The sequence below is a fragment of the Daktulosphaira vitifoliae genome, unplaced genomic scaffold, assembly GCF_025091365.1.
Source record: "Daktulosphaira vitifoliae isolate Bord-2020 unplaced genomic scaffold, ASM2509136v1 Scaffold_5, whole genome shotgun sequence".
Taxonomy (NCBI): domain Eukaryota; kingdom Metazoa; phylum Arthropoda; class Insecta; order Hemiptera; family Phylloxeridae; genus Daktulosphaira; species Daktulosphaira vitifoliae.
Window position 1 is genome coordinate 2,542,351 of NW_026099576.1, and position 15,912 is coordinate 2,558,262.

The 15,912-nt window shown below is 24.3% G+C and overlaps 2 protein-coding genes across 20 annotated transcripts in view; one reads left to right on the forward strand and one right to left on the reverse strand.

Moving 5' to 3' along the window:
- Nucleotides 1-221: 221 nt before the first annotated feature.
- Nucleotides 222-10,971, reverse strand: LOC126907094 (mediator of RNA polymerase II transcription subunit 21). Of its 5 annotated transcripts, none has more exons than XM_050688137.1 (5): nucleotides 1,889-1,999; nucleotides 1,298-1,836; nucleotides 1,061-1,222; nucleotides 719-976; nucleotides 222-659 (listed from the first exon to the last, which is right to left on the reverse strand). In XM_050688137.1, the coding sequence occupies exons 2-5, from the start codon at nucleotides 1,654-1,656 to the stop codon at nucleotides 440-442; spliced, it is 999 nt and encodes a 332-aa protein (XP_050544094.1). In that variant the 5' UTR covers nucleotides 1,657-1,836; nucleotides 1,889-1,999; the 3' UTR covers nucleotides 222-439. The 5 variants fall into 5 exon arrangements, with proteins under 5 accessions (XP_050544094.1, XP_050544098.1, XP_050544097.1 ...); XM_050688141.1 differs by lacking the exons at nucleotides 222-659; nucleotides 719-976; nucleotides 1,061-1,222 and adding exons at nucleotides 2,071-2,179; nucleotides 3,239-3,325; nucleotides 10,723-10,971 and having other exon boundaries at nucleotides 1,479-1,836; nucleotides 1,899-1,999; XM_050688140.1 differs by lacking the exons at nucleotides 222-659; nucleotides 719-976; nucleotides 1,061-1,222 and adding exons at nucleotides 2,071-2,179; nucleotides 3,239-3,325; nucleotides 5,449-5,692 and having other exon boundaries at nucleotides 1,479-1,836; nucleotides 1,899-1,999.
- The window catches only part of LOC126907098 (zinc finger CCCH domain-containing protein 11A-like), a 14,097-nt gene continuing 4,067 nt past the window's right edge, over nucleotides 5,883-15,912 (forward strand). Inside the window, exons 1-5 of one of the 15 annotated variants that reach the window (XM_050688161.1) lie at nucleotides 5,900-6,109; nucleotides 6,165-6,234; nucleotides 6,373-6,494; nucleotides 11,847-11,966; nucleotides 12,427-12,535. In XM_050688161.1, coding sequence (XP_050544118.1) covers nucleotides 6,432-6,494; nucleotides 11,847-11,966; nucleotides 12,427-12,535 — 292 coding nt within the window. In that variant the 5' untranslated portion in view covers nucleotides 5,900-6,109; nucleotides 6,165-6,234; nucleotides 6,373-6,431. Of the gene's footprint in view, nucleotides 6,235-6,372; nucleotides 6,495-6,571; nucleotides 6,692-7,151; nucleotides 7,261-11,182; nucleotides 11,510-11,647; nucleotides 11,770-11,846; nucleotides 11,967-12,426; nucleotides 12,536-15,912 lie in introns of those variants that run through there. The other 14 variants (XM_050688158.1, XM_050688156.1, XM_050688159.1 and 11 more) reach the window with 14 other exon arrangements.

Here is a 15,912-nt window from a genome sequence, read left to right on the forward strand (position 1 = left end):
CCAAAAAAATTTACAAATTAATTATTATTATTATATCAGAAGAATTCTAATGGACAATAATAAATCAATCTCATACAAATATTTAATTAATGATCTATTGATAACATGATATATATATATTAAAATTTATAAGTTTAAATGACACAAACAAAAAATAAAATACCAGATTATGTGAATTTTTGTAAAAATTACTCTAATTTTAATTTCACAAGGAGATTCAAGAAATATTTATTATTATAATGCTAAAATAAGTTCCATATTTTTATAAGTTTTTAAAACGGCTGGGTCAATTTTATTCATAAAATAAAATAAATTGTAGACATTTTAAAAATAATTATACACAACTCAATAGATGAAAACTTTTCAATTTTTACACCAATTTCAGATATGTACATATTTGATGAAAAATGTATAGGAATACTTCATCGATATTCCATAATTAGCGTTTTTTATAAATACAAGGTTTTAATTCTAATATTGGCAATTTCTTTTTTAAGGCCGTCTTACTAATATCTTGAATTTTTTTAAAATCCATAAATATGAACATTTCATTTGAATTATCTATTTTGATACTTTCAAATCCATATTTTGTTAATTGTAAAACAAATGTATTAATATTATCAAATCTACTCTCCACCTCAGCTATTTTCATAATGCCTCTGTAACAAAATAATAAAAATAACTTGTTTAATTAATTTAATTCAAAAATAATACTCACCCAATTTTAAGAACTCTATTTGCTTCTTTAATAAATGACTGTAGGTTTGTACCCATAAGAGATAAACAAAATACTGCCACATCAACAGACGCGTTAGTAAGGTTAGTATGAGCCATATCTCCAGCTGTGACATAATTATTAACAGCTACTAAATCAAAAGAATGGATTTTATTTTTAGAAAATGTTTGAGCTAGTTTGGCATTTCCACAACCAAAATCTACCACAATAATTGGATTTTCTTCACTAGACTTTTTAAGCCTACACATAGTATTAAAAATGAAATTATATAAAAACCTAGCGTTTGTATTTATATGATAAAATAATACAATAAGTTTAACATACATTGGTGCAAGTTTTTTTATTATAATATCTAATGGCTTCACTGGCCATAGTTTGACTTGTTGCATATATCCATTGTGATAAGCTTTAAACGCATCAGGTTCTTTTTTAAAGTATGTCAAAGCATCTTGGCTTGTAGAGGAGTAGAACTGTTCATTCAAATACCTACATTTTATCAAATAAAATATTATTAAATGTAATTTCAATGAAAAGATTTATAAAACATTTTGAAATAATTACCGAAATCTTGCACTTTTCAATTTATCTTTCATTCTTTTAAGAAATGATGTTTGATTTTTATTTCCATCAAACTTTTTTTGTGGCCTACAGATTGTAGGAGTAGAATTCGATGGTGTTCCTTTATAACTTACATTGGTCAATTTTGATAAACTATTTGTTGCACATGATTTATCAATAGTCATTTTAGATTTCTTTGAATCAGGTTTTATACCAGCCTCTATCAATACTTTCTTTGATATTTTTTTATTTTTTTTGCTTTTTTTGTCAGTAAGACGTTTTATTTTATTTCTTTTAATTTTATGTGTTTTACTGATGACAGATAATACTTTAGCCACATTTTTCTTATTTTTTACTTTCATTATGATTTCTTTTTAAGTTGTATTATTATCGTTATTTTGTTGAATATCTAATTGCTGCTGAGCAATATCAGAAAGAGCTGCTTGAATCTGTTCTAACAAGAGTTCACCTTTTCGAACAACGTCTTCTAACCTTTCAGCAGAAACTTGATTTTCCTGCTCTAATCTTCTTAGACTTGCTACCTGTAATATAAAATATAGATAAAAATAACTAGATTAAAAAGAAATACTCAACTAATAAATACTTGAAGTTCAGTTGAAGTATCGTCATTAGGTAATGATTCAATCAGAGCATCAATATCTTTAGCACAGCGAGTAATCAAGGAGGAAAATAATGTAGTGTAATCTAGAAAATAATATTTTCATTAACTTAAAATTTTTGTACTTATTCAACTTCCTATAAATTTTTTATTTTACCTTCTTGTTGTTGTGGAGTTTGAGATCCGTTACGATCAAAATTTGAGAATTTAGATGGAACAGCTGATTGTTGTAAAATACCAATACTATTACAAAAATTATCTGCTTGCTGTAACAAAATTTTTCTTTTTAAAAAACCCATCACAGTGGGGTGGTAGCATAGTGGGGTCGTGGCATAGTTGGATCCAGTATAGATGATATTTGACAGTGATTAAAATCACTATCATAAAAAATACTTCGATACAAATCTGTAGATAGTGTTTAATTAAAAAAAAAAATTTGTCAAAAAAGTAGGTCAGTGAGAGCTGAGAAAATAAATGATAGCTACAAAAAAAAACCACATAGTAAAATAATATTAATATGAATTTCTTCTCCCAAGAGGAGGCTACAGCAATGGGATCCTTGATATTTATTGAAGTTATTGAATCTAAACATTTTTCAAAAAGTTATAGCATAATAAAGTTAAAAATGGAAAATACAAAATCGAAAATTTTCACACAAAAATAGCATTCGGTAGCCATTTTCACCATGAAGACAAAATAAAGTCCGAAATTTTTTTTTTCCATAATAAAGTATATTACATAAGCTTTAATTTAAGGTATATATAAAAGTGTCAGTATTTCCCAAACACTTTCAAAAGTTAATTTTTTATAAAAAAGTTGTCATTTTGAATCCCTCCCTGTGGGCAAGTAAAGGGTCAGATTTATAAAAAAAATATACCAAATGAAAGGTAATAATATCACGCATCTATATAAAAAAAAAACGGTAGCACAGTGGGGTCGAGGCACAGTGTAGACGAGGCATAGATGGGACAAGTATAGATGATATCTGACAGTGATTAAAATCACTATCATAAGAAACGCTTTGATGCAAATCTGTAGATAGTGTTTCATTTAGAGAAATTGGAGGATTATTCCAAAAGCAACATCAACTCTTATTTCTTTGATTATATCCCAATTAGTAGTTCTTTGATTTTAAAATATAATATATGAATAAATACTAATTATAATTATTAAATTTAGTATGAAATTGATATTCAATAATTTAATATTGTAATTTAAACGAGAAATTATAAAAATAATAAAGAAGTTATATTTTGCTTTACTTTTACGTGTATACAAATTTAAAGGGCTTGATACAATAATTTTTAATAAAAACTGTTTGTTACCGTAAATAAATGCACTGGACTACAAGGAACTTTCATCAGAAGCAAAAATATACTTTTCTAAATCAAATTTTCGCGTTGTTTTCAAATCTGCAATTAGACTTTTTCTATCACTTCTAATTTTTTATATTATTACTAATTACATATAAAATAATAATTAAAAGAGAAAAAAAATTGTTTTCAAATTATTACTGATTTGATTTTTAATATGTTAAAAATAATCAAATTTTCATTTTTAACCTATTTTTTTGGTTTCTTTAAAGTTGATGAAAAATTTTTGATAAAGTTTTGTGAAAGTTTACAGAAAAAAAATTGAATAAGTTACCATACTCTTTTAGCTCAATTACAAGTTTGAAATTGGAATCATTAAATAGAAAATTTTATGAGAATTAAAACAATGTTATTTTTAAGATTAATATGCAGTCAGGAAATTTTATAATTACTATTTACAGTATATTTATCAGAAAAACTCATTATTTTTTTGCATTTTTATCGTAATAGAAAACTTAAATAGAACTCATAGTAATCATTTCTAAGTAATTTTTGGTATTTAAAAAGATTCTACAATTGAAATATCCAGAACTGAATTAATTTTAATGATTTACTTTAACTAAAAAAAAAAAGTTATCATTTTAAATCCCCCCCTGTGGGCAGGTTAAGTGTCAGAATTACAAAAAAAATATACCAAATGATAGATAAAGACATGCATCTAAATAAAAAAAAATTATATTGATTTAATCATTTTTGACAAAGTTATAACAGTTAACAAAGTTATAAGTTATATACACTGGACTACAAGGAACTTTCATCAGAAACAAAAATATACTATTCTAAATCAACTTTTCGTGATGTTTTGAAATGTGCAATTAGACTTTTTCTATCACTTTTAGTTTTAATATTATTAAAAAATAGTATTTACATATAAAAAAAAATAATTAAGAACAAAAAAAAATTGTTTTAAATTAATACTGATTTTGATTATTAATATGTTAAAAATAAGGAAAATGACATATTTAACCTATATTTTTAATCGTTTAAAGTTGATTTTTGTAAATGTTTATAATAAAAAAAAATAATTTATTTTACCATAACTTTTAGCTTAATTGGCAAGTTTGAATTTGACATCATCAAATAGAAAATTTTATAAGAATTAAAAAAATTGTTCCGTTAAGATTAATATGCAGTCAGAATGTTTTATAATTACTATTTATTGTAAATTTATCAGAAAAGCTCAATATTTTTTTGCATTTATATCGTAATAGATAACTTAAATAGAAGTAATAATAATAATTTCCTAGTAACTTTTGGTGTTTGAAAAGATTCTGCAATTGAAATATTCAGAACTTAATTAATTTTAATGATTTACTTTAACGAAATGAACCAATTAAAACAAAGTTATTAAAAAGATTACAACATGTTACCAAAAAATTTTGAATATTATAGCCTAGTAGTAGCACACACAATTTTGAATATTTTAAGTAAAAAATTTTTTAAAAATTTCGAAAATTAGCGATTTTTAAATTTGTAATTTTTTTGGACATTTTTCCCATTTACGAGGAACGATGGAAATTTTTTTCTATTTTTGAGGGTAATGTCTTCGACTAGATTCGATTTGTGATCTTTCGACATATTGTTCATCAAAATTAGTCCAGCGAGAGATGAGATTGAGCGTTCACAGACACAAAAAAAAAAAATAAATAAATAAAAAACACATCATAGTAAAATTAATACATTCTCAGCTTCGCATCGCAACTAAAATAAATATTAAATTTTAAGATTATATTGAGTTCATTTTTTTATGTTTTGATAATACAGAAATTACCAATGTTATCATTTATTACAATACAAAGATCATAAAATCAGATCAAATACTCTGATTTTGTCCTAAGTTTATTATTATTATATGCTTCTTACATATCAACTTCTAGAATATTTTCTTAACTTTTAGAATAATTTGTTAATGTACAAACGCTCTGTATAATTCAAATTTCAATTTGAAAATCAATTCATTTTATTCTGAAGATATAGACTACTTCTAAATTTAATAAGAATATTAATTTAAAAAATGATTAAGGATTTAATGATTACACATATGTAATTAATACATATTAAAATTTTACTAAAATGGTAATAAAATATTCTAATATTAATTGGGTTCAACAAATTTATAAAATTTAAATTCTAAATTTTTGAAAAATATTAAGAATAATCACCTGATTCACGATGTCTTGTAGTTGAGTTAAACGATCAGCCATTTATACTTTTTGCGTTTAACACATTTGTTTGGAAATAACAAAAAAAATGAAGTGGTAAAATAATGATTTTCCAATCTCATGCGGTGTAAATGAACAATTATTTAATTTAATAAAAGAATAATCGAATAGTAAAAGAAATAATCAAAATACAACTGAATAATGACAAAAAATTAAAAAACCCATCATGGATATTATAAAAGTGATAAGAGCCTAACCTAAAATATTTCTAGACTAACGACAATATTTATAGATAATTCTATTCGTGCTTGCTACTAAATAAATATTGATAACAATAGTAACCTTTATGATAGGTACAATGAGTGATAAGGTGCAAAGAGATTAAGGAGAAGTGGTTACATATTGTGTTACTCTATGAATGGTTATTACCATTTTCCAAAAAATCACCGATAATTTACCAAAATTTTTCTTTTTCTGACATTTTTATCTCTTATTACAGTTTTTGGGTAATAATTTCAGTTGTTAGACCATTGTACTTTATTATAAAAATCAGCAATCACGATAGGTCTTTGCTACATTAATCGTAAGCGATGTAAGTTATGTCAATGCGGTACCAAAGTTAAATATCACAAGTTTTGAAAAAAAAACAACTTGGCATCCTGTAGGTAGATCTTAAACTTAATTTTATCAAAGTTAAACTTTTTTCTCGTGCTTAGAACGCCGCCTGTCTTTGCTTAAAAAGTAAACGTGGACGAATCGATTTTAAGGAAGTTATACATAAGTGGGGTAATATTTTCTTAGTGAACTTTTAATAAAAACTTTTAAATTAACCCCTAAAATCTGGTGGTTTAACTAAAAAATATGAAGGATGTTGAGTTTTTCATTGAATTTCAGTATAAAATTTAACTAATACTTTATTTTTAGTTTTAGCTAAATATTTTGAAAAAAAACCTTAGAACATATTTACCAGTAAAAAATATACAATGGAAAAAAATGATAAAAAAAATAACGATTGCTACTTTTTTTACTATTCAACATGTATGAAGGTAAATATTTGATTTAAAAGCTTGGATTACAAAATAATATATTAATATAAATGTAATACTTACATTTTATTCATTAGGGAGAAAAATGTCCTTTTCGCCATGAACCTCAAGCATTAGGATGTGAAATGGTATGTAGTTTTTGGCAAAGTGGAAATTGTGAGAATGATCATTGCACATTACGTCACATGGAATTAAAAGTATATCTTATTTATTTTTTATATTAATCTTGAAAATTTGTTTATCAGTTTACAGTATTAAATATTAATAAATTGAAAGTAAATTAAATAGTTACATTATATGAAAGTAGAGTTCTAACTAACTGATTAAGTTCAATTCTATCTTTCAATTAAAAAACTAATTATAATACTACTTTAAATCTCTTTAATTTTATAGTATTAAGCTTCTTATAAAAATTGTATACACTTTTAGATTTTCATCTCAGAAAAGATGTTAGAAATATGATTTTTAAAGATAATATTACATAATTTGTTAGATTACAAAGTATAGTAGTATTAATATAGGATTACTATGTGCAGAACAAACATTACAATTCTTATTCCCTATATACATGACTGTTGTAGGTTTACAAAAAAAAAGTTTTTTTAATTTCTGTATTTCTATATTTCTAAGATAATCATAACATTTTTTTATTTACAGAAAAATAGAAAAGCTATTCCATGTTATTGGGAAAAACAACCAACAGGATGTCGAAAACCATTTTGTGCTTTTATGCATCTTAAATCACGTGATACAATCCAAGAATCAGGTATATATCTACAAATTACTAATTGCATGACTTACATGTATCTTAAGGCAACCTACCAAGCTCATTAGATAACGCGTTATACATTGGTGTGTGGATACTATAGCCAATTTTACTGATCTATGTAGGTGTTTTGTCTTCTATGGAACAAGTAGTTGTTTTAAGAGTGGATGTTATACATAAAAAAACCCAGCACAGGGGGATCGCGGCACAGTGGTGACGTGGCTTAGTTGGATCAAGTATAATGATATCTGACAGTGATTATAATCACTATCAAAAGAAAAACGCTTTGATGCAAATCTTTAGATAGTGTTTAATTTTAAAAAATTGGTGTATTATTCCAAAAGCTACATGATCTGCTAGTTCCTTATTAATATCCTGATTAAGATAAAGTATGTCGAATGAAAAAGGGATTATAAAAAAATATTATTTCTCATAAAGTAAAAATGTAAAAAAAAAAATCGAGAATTTGCACACAAAAATAGCATTCGGTAGCCATTTTCACCACGAAGACAAGTCCAGAGGTCAAATTTTTTTTTTTCATAAAAAAGTATATTACATTATCTTTAATGTAAGATATATATAAAAGTGTCAGATTTTCCAGAATATTTTCAAAAGTCAAGTTAAAAAAGTTAATTTTTTGTGACAAAGTTGTCATTTTAAATCCCCCCCTGTGGGCAGGTTAAGTGTCAGATTTACAAAAAAAATATACCAAATGATAAGTAAAGACATTAAGCATTTATAAAAAAAAAAAAAATTTACTGATCCATACATTTTCCAAAAAGTTAATTATTAAGTTAAAAATATAAAAAAGAATTATTTTACAAAAATCATAATTTTTTATTAACTTTGATGTCTATTTTCACCACGAAGACAAGTCCAGAGGTCAAATTTTTTTTTTCCATAATAAAGTACATTACATTAACTTTAATTTAAGATAAATATAAAAGTGTCAGACCTTCCGGAACATTTTCTAAAGTTAAGTTGAAAAAGTTCTACTTTCTATATGCATTTTTCAGGTTTGAACACCCCCGTTTATAAGGAAATAGTCTGATTTAAAAAAAAAATATATCGAATGAAAGATGTATATAAATACTACTTCTCATGAAAAAATTGTATTGATCCATNATTTAATATTGTAATTTAAACGGAGAAATTATAAAAATAATAAAGAAGTTATATTTTGCTTTACTTTTACGTGTATAAAAATTTAAAGGGCTTGATACAATAATTTTTATTAAAAGTTATTGGTTACTATAAATAAATGCACTGGACTACAAGGAACTTTCATCAGAAGCAAAAATATACTTTTCTAAATCAAATTTTCGCGTTGTTTTCAAATCTGCAATTAGACTTTTTCTATCACTTCTAATTTTTTATATTATTACTAATTACATATAAAATAATAATTAAAAGAGAAAAAAAATTGTTTTCAAATTATTACTGATTTGATTTTTAATATGTTAAAAATAATCAAATTTTCATTTTTAACCTATTTTTTTGGTTTCTTTAAAGTTGATGAAAAATTTTTGATAAAGTTTTGTGAAAGTTTACAGAAAAAAAATTGAATAAGTTACCATACTCTTTTAGCTCAATTACAAGTTTGAAATTGGAATCATTAAATAGAAAATTTTATGAGAATTAAAACAATGTTATTTTTAAGATTAATATGCAGTCAGGAAATTTTATAATTACTATTTACAGTATATTTATCAGAAAAACTCATTATTTTTTTGCATTTTTATCGTAATAGAAAACTTAAATAGAACTCATAGTAATCATTTCTCAGTAATTTTTGGTATTTAAAAAGATTCTACAATTGAAATATCCAGAACTGAATTAATTTTAATGATTTACTTTAACTAAAAAAAAAAAGTTATCATTTTAAATCCCCCCCTGTGGGCAGGTTAAGTGTCAGAATTACAAAAAAAATATACCAAATGATAGATAAAGACATGCATCTAAATAAAAAAAAATTATATTGATTTAATCATTTTTGACAAAGTTATAACAGTTAACAAAGTTATAAGTTATATACACTGGACTACAAGGAACTTTCATCAGAAACAAAAATATACTATTCTAAATCAACTTTTCGTGATGTTTTGAAATGTGCAATTAGACTTTTTCTATCACTTTTAGTTTTAATATTATTAAAAAATAGTATTTACATATAAAAAAAAATAATTAAGAACAAAAAAAAATTGTTTTAAATTAATACTGATTTTGATTATTAATATGTTAAAAATAAGGAAAATGACATATTTAACCTATATTTTTAATCGTTTAAAGTTGATTTTTGTAAATGTTTATAATAAAAAAAAATAATTTATTTTACCATAACTTTTAGCTTAATTGGCAAGTTTGAATTTGACATCATCAAATAGAAAATTTTATGAGAATTAAAAAAATTGTTCCGTTAAGATTAATATGCAGTCAGAATGTTTTATACTTACTATTTATTGTAAATTTATCAGAAAAGCTCAATATTTTTTTGCATTTATATCGTAATAGATAACTTAAATAGAAGTAATAATAATAATTTCCTAGTAACTTTTGGTGTTTGAAAAGATTCTGCAATTGAAATATTCAGAACTTAATTAATTTTAATGATTTACTTTAACGAAATGAACCAATTAAAACAAAGTTATTAAAAAGATTACAACATGTTACCAAAAAATTTTGAATATTATAGCCTAGTAGTAGCACACACAATTTTGAATATTTTAAGTAAAAAATTTTTTAAAAATTTCGAAAATTAGCGATTTTTAAATTTGTAATTTTTTTGGACATTTTTCCCATTTACGAGGAACGATGGAAATTTTTTTCTATTTTTGAGGGTAATGTCTTCGACTAGATTCGATTTGTGATCTTTCGACATATTGTTCATCAAAATTAGTCCAGCGAGAGATGAGATTGAGCGTTCACAGACACAAAAAAAAAAAATAAATAAATAAAAAACACATCATAGTAAAATTAATACATTCTCAGCTTCGCATCGCAACTAAAATAAATATTAAATTTTAAGATTATATTGAGTTCATTTTTTTATGTTTTGATAATACAGAAATTACCAATGTTATCATTTATTACAATACAAAGATCATAAAATCAGATCAAATACTCTGATTTTGTCCTAAGTTTATTATTATTATATGCTTCTTACATATCAACTTCTAGAATATTTTCTTAACTTTTAGAATAATTTGTTAATGTACAAACGCTCTGTATAATTCAAATTTCAATTTGAAAATCAATTCATTTTATTCTGAAGATATAGACTACTTCTAAATTTAATAAGAATATTAATTTAAAAAATGATTAAGGATTTAATGATTACACATATGTAATTAATACATATTAAAATTTTACTAAAATGGTAATAAAATATTCTAATATTAATTGGGTTCAACAAATTTATAAAATTTAAATTCTAAATTTTTGAAAAATATTAAGAATAATCACCTGATTCACGATGTCTTGTAGTTGAGTTAAACGATCAGCCATTTATACTTTTTGCGTTTAACACATTTGTTTGGAAATAACAAAAAAAATGAAGTGGTAAAATAATGATTTTCCAATCTCATGCGGTGTAAATGAACAATTATTTAATTTAATAAAAGAATAATCGAATAGTAAAAGAAATAATCAAAATACAACTGAATAATGACAAAAAATTAAAAAACCCATCATGGATATTATAAAAGTGATAAGAGCCTAACCTAAAATATTTCTAGACTAACGACAATATTTATAGATAATTCTATTCGTGCTTGCTACTAAATAAATATTGATAACAATAGTAACCTTTATGATAGGTACAATGAGTGATAAGGTGCAAAGAGATTAAGGAGAAGTGGTTACATATTGTGTTACTCTATGAATGGTTATTACCATTTTCCAAAAAATCACCGATAATTTACCAAAATTTTTCTTTTTCTGACATTTTTTATCTCTTATTACAGTTTTTGGGTAATAATTTCAGTTGTTAGACCATTGTACTTTATTATAAAAATCAGCAATCACGATAGGTCTTTGCTACATTAATCGTAAGCGATGTAAGTTATGTCAATGCGGTACCAAAGTTAAATATCACAAGTTTTGAAAAAAAAACAACTTGGCATCCTGTAGGTAGATCTTAAACTTAATTTTATCAAAGTTAAACTTTTTTCTCGTGCTTAGAACGCCGCCTGTCTTTGCTTAAAAAGTAAACGTGGACGAATCGATTTTAAGGAAGTTATACATAAGTGGGGTAATATTTTCTTAGTGAACTTTTAATAAAAACTTTTAAATTAACCCCTAAAATCTGGTGGTTTAACTAAAAAATATGAAGGATGTTGAGTTTTTCATTGAATTTCAGTATAAAATTTAACTAATACTTTATTTTTAGTTTTAGCTAAATATTTTGAAAAAAAACCTTAGAACATATTTACCAGTAAAAAATATACAATGGAAAAAAATGATAAAAAAAATAACGATTGCTACTTTTTTTACTATTCAACATGTATGAAGGTAAATATTTGATTTAAAAGCTTGGATTACAAAATAATATATTAATATAAATGTAATACTTACATTTTATTCATTAGGGAGAAAAATGTCCTTTTCGCCATGAACCTCAAGCATTAGGATGTGAAATGGTATGTAGTTTTTGGCAAAGTGGAAATTGTGAGAATGATCATTGCACATTACGTCACATGGAATTAAAAGTATATCTTATTTATTTTTTATATTAATCTTGAAAATTTGTTTATCAGTTTACAGTATTAAATATTAATAAATTGAAAGTAAATTAAATAGTTACATTATATGAAAGTAGAGTTCTAACTAACTGATTAAGTTCAATTCTATCTTTCAATTAAAAAACTAATTATAATACTACTTTAAATCTCTTTAATTTTATAGTATTAAGCTTCTTATAAAAATTGTATACACTTTTAGATTTTCATCTCAGAAAAGATGTTAGAAATATGATTTTTAAAGATAATATTACATAATTTGTTAGATTACAAAGTATAGTAGTATTAATATAGGATTACTATGTGCAGAACAAACATTACAATTCTTATTCCCTATATACATGACTGTTGTAGGTTTACAAAAAAAAAGTTTTTTTAATTTCTGTATTTCTATATTTCTAAGATAATCATAACATTTTTTTATTTACAGAAAAATAGAAAAGCTATTCCATGTTATTGGGAAAAACAACCAACAGGATGTCGAAAACCATTTTGTGCTTTTATGCATCTTAAATCACGTGATACAATCCAAGAATCAGGTATATATCTACAAATTACTAATTGCATGACTTACATGTATCTTAAGGCAACCTACCAAGCTCATTAGATAACGCGTTATACATTGGTGTGTGGATACTATAGCCAATTTTACTGATCTATGTAGGTGTTTTGTCTTCTATGGAACAAGTAGTTGTTTTAAGAGTGGATGTTATACATAAAAAAACCCAGCACAGGGGGATCGCGGCACAGTGGTGACGTGGCTTAGTTGGATCAAGTATAATGATATCTGACAGTGATTATAATCACTATCAAAAGAAAAACGCTTTGATGCAAATCTTTAGATAGTGTTTAATTTTAAAAAATTGGTGTATTATTCCAAAAGCTACATGATCTGCTAGTTCCTNTAAAAAATTGGTGGATTATTCCAAAAGCTTCATGATCTGCTAGTTCCTTATTAATATCCTGATTAAGATAAAGTATGTCGAATGAAAAAGGGATTATAAAAAAATATTATTTCTCATAAAGTAAAAATGTAAAAAAAAAAATCGAGAATTTGCACACAAAAATAGCATTCGGTAGCCATTTTCACCACGAAGACAAGTCCAGAGGTCAAATTTTTTTTTTTCATAAAAAAGTATATTACATTATCTTTAATGTAAGATATATATAAAAGTGTCAGATTTTCCAGAATATTTTCAAAAGTCAAGTTAAAAAAGTTAATTTTTTGTGACNCATTTTCAAAAGTTATGTTGAAAAAGTAAATTTTTTGTGAAAAAGTTGTCATTTTAAATCCCCCCCTGTGGGCAGGTTAAGTGTCAGATTTACAAAAAAAATATACCAAATGATAAGTAAAGACATTAAGCATTTATAAAAAAAAAAAAAATTTACTGATCCATACATTTTCCAAAAAGTTAATTATTAAGTTAAAAATATAAAAAAGAATTATTTTACAAAAATCATAATTTTTTATTAACTTTGATGTCTATTTTCACCACGAAGACAAGTCCAGAGGTCAAATTTTTTTTTTCCATAATAAAGTACATTACATTAACTTTAATTTAAGATAAATATAAAAGTGTCAGACCTTCCGGAACATTTTCTAAAGTTAAGTTGAAAAAGTTCTACTTTCTATATGCATTTTTCAGGTTTGAACACCCCCGTTTATAAGGAAATAGTCTGATTTAAAAAAAAAATATATCGAATGAAAGATGTATATAAATACTACTTCTCATGAAAAAATTGTATTGATCCATACATTTTTCATAAAGTTATACTATAATAAAGTTAAAAATGTAAAATACAAAATCGAACATTTTCACACAAAAATAGCATTTGGTAGCCATTTTCACTACAAAGACAAGTCCAGAGGTCAAATTTTTTTTTTCATAATAAAGCATATTACATTAGCTTTAATTTAAGATATATATAAAAGTGTCAGACTTTCCGGAACATTTTCAAAAGTTAAGTTGAAAAAGTTATTTTTTTGTGAAAAAATTGTCATTTTAAATCCCCCCCTGTGGGCAGGTTAAGTGTCAGAATTACAAAAAAAATATACCAAATGATAGGTAAAGACATCAGGCATCTATATAAAAAAAAATTATACTGATTTAATCATTTTTGAAAAAGTTACGGCAGTTTTTAGTAAAAAAAATTTCGAAAATTAGCGATTTTTAAATTTGTAATTTTTTTGGAGGTTTCACCCATTTACGGGGAACGAAGGATAATTTGTTCAATTTTTAAGGGTAATGTCTTCGACTAGATACGAATTGTGATCTTTTAACGTATCGTTGAAAGAAATCCGTTCGGTGAGAGCTGAGAAAAAGTGGTAACAGACACAAAAAAAAAAAACCACATCATAGTAAAACCAATACCTTCTCAGCTTCGCATCGAAGCTAAAAATAAGAAATTGGTTATAGATAGACCTAGAACTATATAAATTTGTTTCAATAAAATTATCTGAAGTAAATTTTATTTATTTCTAGCATAAAGAGTGATGATTCAGTTATCACTACTACTCTATAATTCACAAAATAAATAAAAATTATTTTTTACATTTATAGTTACATATTTATTTAAAATTATAATTATATTATATAAAATTATAAAAATTAAGGCCATCTTATACTATATAAGAGTAATAACTTTAGTTTTTTAAATTTCAACAAATACAGAGTGTTCAGTAAGTAAGGAATCAGGTCAATTATTATAAACAATAAGAACAATAGAAACACATTTAATTACTTACTGATCACCCTATATATTTAATTAGCTTATATGTAAGCAAGAATACATAGAAAAAAATATGAATTTTTTTTTTTAATTTTTGTTGATAAAAAATTATGACATAATGTATTTTTTAAGCTATCAAACTAATGGTAAAAGTAGGGTAGTAGAGAGTTAAAACCGTTGAAAGTTTTGACANAGAAAAAATTTCGAAAATTAGCGATTTTTAAATTTGTAATTTTTTTGGAGGTTTCACCCATTTACGGGGAACGAAGGATAATTTGTTCAATTTTTAAGGGTAATGTCTTCGACTAGATACGAATTGTGATCTTTTAACGTATCGTTGAAAGAAATCCGTTCGGTGAGAGCTGAGAAAAAGTGGTAACAGACACAAAAAAAAAAAACCACATCATAGTAAAAACAATACCTTCTCAGCTTCGCATCGAAGCTAAAAATAAGAAATTGGTTATAGATAGACCTAGAACTATATAAATTTGTTTCAATAAAATTATCTGAAGTAAATTTTATTTATTTCTAGCATAAAGAGTGATGATTCAGTTATCACTACTACTCTATAATTCACAAAATAAATAAAAATTATTTTTTACATTTATAGTTACATATTTATTTAAAATTATAATTATATTATATAAAATTATAAAAATTAAGGCCATCTTATACTATATAAGAGTAATAACTTTAGTTTTTTAAATTTCAACATATACAGAGTGTTCAGTAAGTAAGGAATCAGGTCAATTATTATAAACAATAAGAACAATAGAAACACATTTAATTACTTACTGATCACCCTATATATTTAATTAGCTTATATGTAAGCAAGAATACATAGAAAAAAATATGAATTTTTTTTTTTAATTTTTGTTGATAAAAAATTATGACATAATGTATTTTTTAAGCTATCAAACTAATGGTAAAAGTAGGGTAGTAGAGAGTTAAAACCGTTGAAAGTTTTGACATACTATAAAATAATCAGGTGACTCATCAACTGAAGTTCAGACTTAATAATAATAAATATTATTAATTAAAATAAATAATTGTAGTTATGATTTAGTGTTAACCAACTGTTAGATAGAATTTTCAAATATTTCTATATATATTGTTATTTTCCTAGTTAGATAACTTGGTTATTAGCTTCGATGGGAAGCTGAGATAGTATTAATTTTACTATGAT